The sequence below is a fragment of the Lynx rufus genome, unplaced genomic scaffold, assembly GCF_022079265.1.
Source record: "Lynx rufus isolate CCGP_SWC_20201006 ecotype Redwood Valley unplaced genomic scaffold, mLynRuf1.p SCAF_3, whole genome shotgun sequence".
NCBI lineage: Eukaryota > Metazoa > Chordata > Mammalia > Carnivora > Felidae > Lynx > Lynx rufus.
In genome coordinates this window covers 1,868,592-1,879,745 of record NW_025814845.1, presented here as the reverse complement: position 1 = coordinate 1,879,745, position 11,154 = coordinate 1,868,592, and the positions used below count along the sequence as shown (strand labels likewise).

Here is an 11,154-nt window from a genome sequence, read left to right as displayed (position 1 = left end):
GATTTGCTTAAGAGCCCGGGTGGGGCCCTTTTGCAGGAGTGAGGGGTGGGGGTGGGGGGGGAGTGCATTACCTCGCTCGGGCTCAGGGCTTCCGTTCTGCAGAGCCTGGGCAGGCAGTCCCAAAGAAGGTCACCGTGGCTGTTTATTGACAGCCCTCTGACAAATTGTTTTCTGCCGCGGCAGCCGGGCCGGTCCATCTGGTCGCTCCCTGGAGGCCTCGGGTCACTCACAGTGCGGTTCCCGGTGTGGGGGGGCGGCCTGACCCCAGCTTCTGCGTGCCGGGTTCCTGCCTGACCCCACTCTGCCGCCCCAGCTGGTGCAGCCTCCACCCCGGGGGCATCTGACCAGACTGGGCGCTGGCCACATCGGGCCCAGCGAGGGGGTGGCCCCTTCCCAGGGCTGGGGTCTACGGTGGAGGTGAAGAAAATGCCAGAGTCCTTCATCCGCCATCGCAAATGCACCACCAGGGAGTCACAGCCCCAAGCAACGACCCGGCTTGAGGCGACAGGAAGTGCCAGCTCCAGGCCGGTTGATAAGTGGTTTCTGGCTTCGGAAGATGATTTATTACGGAATCACCGTGTTATGCTACAAAGATTGCCTTGGCTTCCTTTAATGGGTTTTCCCCAGTCGCCTCTCCGCCGAGGCCCAGGCTATGAGAAGCAGGAGGCGGAGCACTCACGTGACAGGCGGCAGGGCCCCCGAACCCGGGGGGAGCGTCCTGGAGATCAGGGGTGGCCTCGAGAGCATCCGGCCGGCTTAGCAGTGAGGTTCGGCTGGCTGTTGCCCGGCCTCACCTGGCTCATCCCTCCTCTTCCTCGTAGTCCCAGTGCCCAAAGCTGACGGCGTTGTCCCAAAATAAAGGTGGAGAAAGGGCCCAAAGAGAGGTCCCACACCGACGTGAGGGACCAGCTGTATAGGACGCCACACGGCTGGCAATTCCGTGGCTGGCGTTGGTGGCCGGAATGGCAGTAATTACAACAGTGTTTTCCAACATCGGGGGTTCCTTGAGCACCTGATGGGGACGCACGGTTGCCAGGAGGTCCTGGGGGATACGGACCGACCACATCTTCTTTGTTCCTGCTTCCCGGGACCTGACCTCACATGGCAGTTAGCGTTGAATGCGCACTGAACAAACGGATGGGTGGGTCCGTTGGCAAATCAGCGCAAGGACAGGTGGATGGATGTGATGACCCATCACGCAGCCCCTTGGGTTCATCACGGTGGCGGCAGCTCAGGGTGTTGTCGCTGGCTCGACGGCCCCGCTTTTCTTACGAATCAATGGCTCCCCCGGGTTCCCTCAAAATAAATCCGTTGGTTTCTGTCACTGCCGCGTGGTCAGGTGTATAAGATGTGAACGTTACGGGAGGCCAGGGGAAGGGTAGATGGGACCTCCCTGCACTTCCCAATATTTAAAGTTCAACCGCATTCAAGTAAAATCTACACATTTGCCTGCTGCCCCGGGAGCCCCAGGTCTCTGGTCCCGATACCTCCTTGGCCCGAAGTGACAAGACATTCCAGGGGGGAACGGAACCGGACAGGTAACTCTGACCTTTCCCTCAACCCTTCACCAGTCCCTTTCCAGAGACAGAGATGGTGTCTCTGATTGGTGAGCCCGGGGACAGGATCTGGGCATGAGTGGTGCAAGGCCCCTTGATTCTTTTGTTGGGCGGCTTGCCCTCAGGATAGATGCATTTTCTTCACCCCTGAGTCCTACACCCAGGTCAGGGCATAAGTCCTATTCTCAGGAGGAAAGAGAGGGGTGCAGGATGGGATGAGGCAGGAACCCCTCGTAGCTGGCTGGGCCAGGGGCTGCTTTGCACACGTCTTTAATGACACGCACAAAGTTCAGTTCCATGCCTCGGGGCCTTTGCACGTGCTGTTCCCTTTGACTGCAACACCCTTCCCTACCTCACCTGTGTGTTGAACACCTCAGTGGGCCCAGGGGCTCTGCTCAGCCATCCCCTCCTGAATGACCTCCATTTTCCGAGGCCGGGCAGAAAGGGCCTTTACCTTCGTCTCACCACAACTCACAGCACTTTTAATGAGCTACACGGTGCGTGGTTCATACGTGTGTCTCCCATTGCCCCGTGAGCAACCTGAGGCAGGGACCAGAGTTGGCTCACCTCCCTCCCCCTCACATTATACTTCCTGGCATTCGCTGGATGTCAACAAACGTTGGTTGAACGAATGGGCCTTATTAGAAAGTTCCGATGGGTTTTAATGCCTTAACATGTAAAATATATAATTACTTAAATCAAGCATTTCATCTAGTAGACAAAACTCTTTTCACACACGGGGAGGGGCCCCAAGGGCAGGAAAATAACAACACAGGTCTCTGTGGCTGTCAATGTTAGGAGCTGATAGACCAGTTCAGGGGTTCCCAACCCTGGCGCTGTTGACATCTGGGCTGGATTACCTGTGTTCTAGGACACTGCCTTGTGCATCGTGGGATGTTTAACGGCATCCCCGGCCTCTACCCACTAGATGCCGGGAGCGGCTTCCGAGTTAGGACCAAAGAAAATGTCTCCGGACGTTGCCAATTTTTTCCCTGGTTGGGAAAAATCACGCCCAGTTGAGAACCACCGGACCAGTCTTTCAATAGGTTTTGGTACGGTAAATATTCCCTTTGCTGCCTTGACAAAGCTCTCGGAATGTGTCGGGCACAGTCGCGTATTTCTCCCAAGCTCCGACGAGCAGCACAGACCCCCGAGCCAGAGGCAAAACCACTTGCCACCGAATGAGGGCTTTGATTGCTACCAATTCCTTAAAGCCGTGTCTGAAGGCTCGGCTTCAAATATTTATGGAGTCTATGAAACGGCCCCGGAGCGTGAGCGCTTCTATTAAATTTATAACTCCAGCGGTGATCGATGGACCTGGGCATTGCCGCGAATGCTTTGTGTGAGCTCTTTGTGGAAAGCCAGGATCCTCGCAGGACTCAGGAGCTCAGAGGGTGGCGGGGGGTCATCGGCACGGAGGACGGGACAGGACAGCCCGCCTTCTCCCCGCGGGCGTCGCGCAGGGCACGCGGGCTCCACGGCGGCTGCAGCCGGACACGGACACGCTCCGGGACCAGGCGTCGGCCCTGAGGGCGGGGGAAGCTGGAGGCAAGAGCAGAATGAAATGGTCTCTGCCTCTCCAAGCTCGTAAAAGCCCCCTCATCCCACACTCATCCAGGGAAGAGACGGCAACAGGAAGGAACATTTGCGGAGGCTTTGTGTGCCCGGCACGAGTGCTCCCCCTGCACCGCTCACGTCCTCCTATACAGCTCAACGAGGCACACGATGCCTTCACGGTGCGGCGGGGGAGGAACAGGGGCTGGGGGGTGGCCCTCACCACGTCATCCAGCAGGTGTCTGCCAGGACAATCACTGATGGTGTCCCCATAGAGCGGGGACGTTTCTTGTTTGCAGGGACGAGAGATGGCGAGTGTCCCATCAAACGGCAATCGATGTCGACTGGCTGCCGACCTCATGCCGGGCACCGCCCACGGCTCTTGTCATCGAGCTGGTTCACCTGTTTCCACTGAGCCCTCCCACCAGGCTGTCATCAGGCCCGCATGACCGATGGGGAAACAGGTGCCTGTTTCAGAGACCCTAAATAGCTCACCTAAATCTATGCAGCTGCTGAACCCAAGCCCACCTGCCCTCAAAGCCCCACCCACTCTTTCTGGAGCTCCACCCTCCCCTAGCATACGCATGTCAGCCCTCCCTGCCCAGCATCCACAGTTATCGAGCACCTTCCCCGCAAATGACGGAAGGAAGGATCCCCATGCTGGGCAGTGTCAGTCCTACACCACTGGCAGAGGGCCTCAGCACTCAGACGGGCAGAAGGGAGCAAACTTCTCCCATGCCCTCGGGAGGCCGTGACCAGTGGGTGGCGTGGCACACGCAGTTCCACTGATGGCTGAGAAAGGCACAGCCAGGAAGGAGAGGAAATGCCGGTCATCGGGCGCTGGCCCGTGTGCCCCGCCTGGACCGGCCCCTCCCCCAGGGTGCTCCCCCCCGCAGCGGCACAGGCAGGCCAAAAAACGTGGAGGTCCGCTGCCGAATCAGTGCCGGAAGAGAGGCCCACGCACCCGCCAGTGGAGCACCCGGGAGGGGAGCACTGACCGTACACTGAGGGGCAGGAAGGCCTCCTGGAGGAGGCGGTGTCTGAGCCAGACTTTCGAGAAGGAGCAGGATTCTGCTGTTAAAAGCTGAAGGTCAGGGCGCCTGGGTGGCGCAGTCGGTTAAGCGTCCGACTTCAGCCAGGTCACGATCTCGCGGTCCGTGAGTTCGAGCCCCGCGTCGGGCTCTGGGCTGATGGCTCAGAGCCTGGAGCCTGTTTCCGATTCTGTGTCTCCCTCTCTCTCTGCCCCTCCCCCGTTCATGCTCTGTCTCTCTCTGTCCCAAAAATAAATAAAAAACGTTGAAAACAAATTTAAAAAAAAAAATAAAAGCTGAAGGTCATTGCACGTAGAGTAACGTGCAACCAGCAACTTAAGGAATCTGCGCTTGTCGATGATAATAGTTTAAACCTCATGAAACCGCAGATTCTGTCGCGAGAAGGTAGTACAATATCAGCCTATGGCCGCGAACATTTCTGGAGCTCCTATGATGTGCCGGATATCATGCTAAGCAATGTATACATATCGATCCATTCCGTCTTTAACCCAAAGAGGCAACTAGGATTATTACCTCATTGTACAGATGAAGAAACAGAGGCCCAGAGAGGTTAAGTGACTTGCCTATGGCCACACAGCTAACAGGAGGCAGAGGCAGGATTTGAGCCCAGGTCGCTCAACCCCTGGGCCTGCACCGTTCACCCCTACAGCCGGCTGTCACACACAGGACAGATGAAGGGTCTTCAGTGGGGCAGTGGCATGACCAGTCTGTGACACAGGGACAGACATTGCCTCCATCACCAAAGGTTTACCAGCCTTCTTGGGATATTTGCGTGTATTTCCAGGCCCTCCCTGCCTTCTTTCTTTTTTCTTTTCTCTAAGCTCGACCATAAAATAAGAGAATTGTGACATGTGACAAATTTAGCTACTGCCCTTCAACAATGACCTCGTTTTGCTGCTAGGTCACTGATCCCCTAGTGTAGTTATTTAACAAACTCATTTTCGCCACAGGAAGCCCTTCCCCTCGAGCCAGCCCGGATCTACGGCTCGCAATCTGTTGTCCCACAAGGCAACGGGCTCTCTACTTCTTGACGCCCTGCACAGCGGAGCAGGGTGCAGCCTGCGTGGGGTGGGGGGGGGGGAGCAGGTGCCCCGGGACCTTCTAGAGAAAGAGCCCACCAGCCCCTCGCTCTGATTCTGCGTCCCACAGGCCCTTGAGAGGGCCCCCTGTGGGCCAGGTGCTCGCAAAGCAGGGGGACAAAAATGCCTGTACCGACATCCCATCATCTCGCTGCAGAGTCAGGCCAACATCCCGCGGATTTGTCACTGCGTCCAATGGAGGAAGCGTGTTTAATGGTGGCATTCGACGTGCGTGGCAATGACTCTGAAGAAAGCTAAAGAACAATCCGGAAACTTGGAGCACCTTCTGGTTCACTCATTCATTCATTCATTCATTCAGTTTATGCTCTGCCCATTTCCTCAAGTTTCTGGCCAGCACCACCTAGCGCACGCCCTCGCGGGGTTTTTCTCACCCTGAACTCCAGGCTGGGCCGTGCAGGGGGCAGGAGACACTGTTCCCATCCCTCCCGTGAAGGCTTCTCACCGTCTGGCCACTCAGCGGCCGCAGCCCCAGCTCCAGAGCCAGGCTGCCTGGGTGGGACCCCAGCTCTGCTGCCTATGAACTGCGTGACCCAGGGTCGGCTATATACCTCCTCTGCGCCTCGTCTTTTCTCACAGGTAAAGGGGGCAAATTCTGATACCTATTCTGTAAGCCCCTCGTGAGGACTGGAAGAGCCAGTGCATTGCACACGGCGAGCAGGCATTCGGGAAGGGGGCGGGGGGCTTCTTTCCCACTGTTACTCTCATCATCATCATCACCGGGGGGCACCTGGGTGGCTCAGTTGGTTAAACATCCGACTTCAGCTCAGGTCATGATCTCACGGTTCATGGGTTCGAGCCCCGCATTGGGCTGTGTGCTGACAGCTCAGAGCCTGGAGCCTGCTTCGGATTCTGTGTCTCCCTCTCTCTCTCTCTGTCCCTCCCCCGCTTACACACACACACTCTCTCTCTGTGTCCTTCAAAAATGAATAAATAAATAAACAAAACATTAAAAAATTTTTAACATCACCACTGGGATCTCTAAGACCCCTCTCTACACCTTCTTACTTCCTGCCACAGCCACATTTAACTGCCCGCAATGCCCCTGACACCTGAGGAGCATTGACCCCTCCGTCTTTGCGGGTACTGTTTCCTTTTTCTAGAATGCCTTCTATTGCTTGGGATAAGCCAGGCCAAAGGTCAAAAGTCAGAGGAAATTTTCCTAGGAAAAGATCAAAGCTAGGAAAAAAACAAAAAAACAAAAAAAGTACTCATTCTTAGGTAATAAACCTGTAGACGAGTAATTTAAAATTAAAGTCACCAGTCAGGGGGAAAAAATGTTTAAGAAGGTCACCACTAGGGGCGCCTGGGTGGCTCAGTTGGTTAAGCATCCAACGTTTGATTTCGGCTCAGGTCATGATCTCACGGTTCGAGAGATCGAGCCCCGCATCAGCTCTGTGCTGACAGTGTGGAGCCTGCTTGGGATTCTCTCTCTCTGCCCCTCCCCCCACTTGCTTTCTCTCTCTCTCTCTCTCTCTCTCTCTCTCAAAAATAAATAAATGAAATTTTAAAAATAAATGAAGGCCAGTAACAATAGCTGTCATTTATTGACCACCTCTCGTGTACCAAGCAGTATAGCAAGCATGTTATGTGTGTGCTTTCATTGAACTGTCCTAACAATTCTAAGAGGTAAATACTGTCTCCATTTTTTAGATAAAAAAATTAATGTAATCATGGAGGCCGGAGACATGCCACGCGAATGACAGGTGGAAGGAAATCACCAATAGGCTGAGATGAAATGCTAAGAGTAAGATCAGATTCCTCCTGAGTAATGGTGACTTTCTTCTTCTCCTGAGCATCTCTCTTGTTCACATACTTATTCAGCCCTGTTTACCTGGTTTTGTGATCATACTAGCAGTTGGAAGTATCATCCCCACGTTACAGACAAGGAAGCAGAGACACAGACATAGTAAGTCCTCTGCCCAACATCGCACTGAGTTACAGTTGCGATTTGAACTCAAGCCCGTCAGACTTCACATCTCATCAGTAAAATACGTTCTCTCTGAGAAAAGAGGGGGCTGCTGTGGCTCTGCTTGGTCAGGACATTTTGGACTGAGCCTCTGGTAAATACTAGAAAAGCTGGACAGAACAGAGCACACCTTGTATTTAAACCATCTGAGAGCTACGGAGATGGGCAGGATCTGAGGGACTAAAGCTGAAAACAGGAGAGAAGCCGGGAGTCATTGGCATGGCCGTGGAGGCCATACTTCCCTCCAGGTGAGAGGCTACGGTAACAGTGGCAGTTGTGATGCAGAAGGCTAAGCAAGGCTTTTCCCAGCCTCGTGGGACTGACAAGGGCCACGGGCAAAAGATGCTGGTAAACACTACAGTCTTCTGGTCAGGACGCCAAAGGCTATGCCCAAGGAGTGAGAGTGAAAGGGAAGGAAAACAGAACTCGTAAGTGCTGAAACCATCTCTGAACCAGGTTATGATGTGAGGAATGGCCTGAGCCCGGCCTAGCCACCTGTCACAAGCAAAAGGAAGCGTGCTCTGGATGAAGACAATACACTATGAGGCAGAACCCCAGATTACATCTTTAGGTTTTGACTCATGATGTCTAGCACTCAGGGGAAAAATAACCAGACACCGAACACATGCCTTGACCAAAACCACAAATTAAATGGTAGATAATAGATAGAGACTAGGAAGGGAAACCAAGGGGTTTCTGTGGTGCTGGTCACTTTTCTAGTTCTCAACCTGGTGATGGCTTTTGGGGTGTCACTCCATGATAATTCATTGATCTGTACACTTACAATTTGTGCCATTTTCCTTATGTGTGTTACAGTCTTGATAAAAACAAAAGTTTATCGAAGAAATTAGATGACTGACGTCCTCTCACCTTTGGTGAATCCGGTCTAGCCGTGTTCTGTGCTGGCCACTCAGCCTCGGGAACAGGCCAGGACTCTGAATGCAAAGGTCTTTGGATGATGACACTGTCTGTTTTGGGCTTCGGGAGGTATTTCTGAGCTAGAAAAGAGTATTTTCAGTCAAGCCTCAAACCAGAAATCTACTCTAAAAATCACAAGTCTCTGAGCCTTGGAATAACCTTTTCCATTCTCTTTCATTCCCAGATCCCCACGTACCCATGACAGAGGCCCTCTCGGATGCCCACAAGCCCTTGAGTGCCTTATCCACACCCCTCTGATGGTCCCGTCATGCCTGTGGGTATCCTAGAAAACTACCTGCCCTCGTCAGCTTTCTTTCCTTGGCTGTCAGCTCGTTCAACACAGGGACCACCACCTCTGCAAGCTGACCCATTTTTGTAAACCCTGAGATACACCCCCTGGGTCTGGTACCCAGTAGCCTTCTGGAAATGTTTAAGGAACAAGTAACTCAATCAACTGAGCACATTTCTGAGGACGCTGAGCCCACAGAAGGAAGGACACTTGCACAAATTAGTGGCAGATGAAGGGCCAAGTGGAATTCAGGCCCTTCCAACTGTGAAAACAGATGCCAACTCAGACTGCTAGGAGGACACGACAGTACAGAGGGCAGGCCCATCCTGACCGGACAAAGACCGAGAAAAGATCTCTCTTTTTGGGTCAGGCAGTAAGACACTCCTGAGAAAGGTCATATTATTCTCCTTTAAAAGATAAGACGGGGCGCCTGGGTGGCGCAGTCGGTTAAGCGTCCGACTTCAGCCAGGTCACGATCTCGCGGTCTGTGAGTTCGAGCCCCGCGTCAGACTCTGGGCTGATGGCTCGGAGCCTGGAGCCTGTTTCCGATTCTGTGTCTCCCTCTCTCTCTGCCCCTCGCCCGTTCATGCTCTGTCTCTCTCTGTCCCAAAAATAAATAAACGTTGAAAAAAAAATTTAAAAAAAAAAAAAAAAGATAAGACTCTGGGGCTCAGAGAGGCTAATTAACTCATCCAAGATTACACAGCTGGTACGCACAAGACCCTATAATAAGAATTGCTAGATAAGCAGATCTCATGAGCAACCCACTCACCTGCAGACAATGCCATCCGTGCTTTCTCTGTGTTTCTTTTTTTTTTAATGTTTATTTATTTATTTTGAGAGAGATAGAAAGTGAGCTAGGGAGGGGCAGAGAGAAAGGGACACGGAGAACCCCAAGCAGGCTCCACGCTGTCCTAAATTTTTAAAAGACAGGGCTCATCGACAATGCTGGAGGGCCCCCGCCCCACAGAGCTTTTCATTATCAGAAACACCAGGGCATGAATACACCTGTCCATTGAGTTTTTCCACACAGAGAATTATTTCCTTAGGATGAATTTCCAGGAGCGAAACCGCAGAGCTGAGGAGACCGGCCACTTCTGTGGAGTGTTTCTCGTCCCGTGTTCTCCTTACACTGGGGAGCGAGAAGGCAGGGCCAAGTAGGGCAGGAGGGGGAGACGGCGGGGCTGGTTCCTCACAGTCTGCACTTGACCCTGGCCCACCTGTCAGATGGTCCTGGCGTCTGAGCACACAGATATCGCTAATTGAAAATCGCACTGACCTCTTACAGCTGCTGCCGTCTCAGACTCGACATCCAGGTGGTGGCTGGTCTGGAAGAAAAGACGCATCAGCAGTTATTCCGCGTGATCCAGGAGAACAAGCCTCCCGCGGATGGCTGCAACTGGGAGGAAGCAGGTCATGCGCTGCCCCCCCCCCCCCCCCCCCCCGCGCAAAGCACATTCTCCGGTCAGAGCCACCCCTCCCCCTCTGCCCGTGACCCTCGAAGGAGTCCAGAATCTGCTCTTAGGGAATACAGGTGCAGGAAAGCAATTGCATTTTCTCTACTCAGATTAAATCCCCAAATGGAGACTGTGATTAATGTGTTTTAGAAACTGCTGTGAAAAGTGGGGGGAGGAAATGAGGGCGGCTGGACGGCAAAGTTTCCAGGAGAGATGTTCTTCCTCCACGGAGGTCCTGCCAGACCTTGCACCGGCCGACTGCTGAGCTGCCCCGGGGTCCCTGGCTCAGTCACCCAGGAACTCAGGTCGGGCTTGAACTGGAGTCCCCCGCGCCACCGTGTAGACCGGGTGCCTGTCCTCCTGGGTCCCACGACCGCGCAGGGTCTACAAAAGGTGGTGTGGCAAAGTTGGCTAGCTGGTGTGTCTCGACTGGTTTAACAAGAGCAGGGCTGGACCTTCAAGGCAGGTCAGATTCCAGACCAGCAGCCCAGACCTTGCCTCCTCTTGGGCGTTTCTGGCGGAGCAGGGGCCCGTGTGCGGTGTCACTGTGACATCTCGCTTCCCCATCACTGTGTCCTCCAGGTAGTTACATCAGCTGGCCCCCGGCCTGAAGACCCCTGCCCTTTCTCTCTTTCTCTGGCGAACTTCTATGTATATGTCACAACCCAACTGAAATGTCCCCTCCGGTAGGAAGTCTTCCCTGATTTCACCCACCTGCTTCTCACATAGCCCCTCCGGGCTGTGCCGTGACAAGGGACTCTTTTGCCCCCTCGAAAACGGATTGACCAACCCAGCGACGGATACACAAGGGCACAGATTATGGCTTGACCATCTTGACCGGCCCCACTTACTGGAGCCTTCTGTATTAGGCACGCCGCCTCTTCTTCCGCTCACGGGGCGCTGCGCTCATATCCCCGGGGACACCGCGTGTCCTCCGGCACCATCACGGCTCGCAGCCCTGTGCCCGCCCACGTCCAGCTCTCCGGGGCCCAGACGGCCTTCGCTCCACTTTTTCTGGCTACTACAACCCCTCTGTATCCCTCCAGGCCTGGTGTGTGTGCCGCCTCCTCCAGGAAGCATACTCCCCATCAAGTCCCTCTCTCCTCTCTCCACACGTTTACTGTCCCTCGCACCAGCCTCCGAGGGGGGCCCGTTCGATGCCGACTCCTTCGCCACGAGAACGAGGTCTCATTGACCTTCGTGTCCAGAGTAGCCTCAGACCCATCCCACCGATGGCCAGGGGGCAGCCTGTGATCGGGGAG

General features: G+C 54.3%; 1 protein-coding gene across 1 annotated transcript in view; it reads right to left on the bottom strand.

The window, feature by feature from the left end:
• Positions 1–2,838: 2,838 nt before the first annotated feature.
• Positions 2,839–11,154, bottom strand: part of CUNH4orf50 (chromosome unknown C4orf50 homolog) — a 47,639-nt gene continuing 39,323 nt past the window's right edge. The window contains exons 11-13 of the mRNA XM_047091306.1: positions 9,715–9,763; positions 8,099–8,226; positions 2,839–3,098 (exon numbers count right to left, since the gene is read on the bottom strand). Coding sequence (XP_046947262.1) covers positions 2,847–3,098; positions 8,099–8,226; positions 9,715–9,763 — 429 coding nt within the window. The 3' untranslated portion in view covers positions 2,839–2,846. The remainder of the gene's footprint in view (positions 3,099–8,098; positions 8,227–9,714; positions 9,764–11,154) is intronic.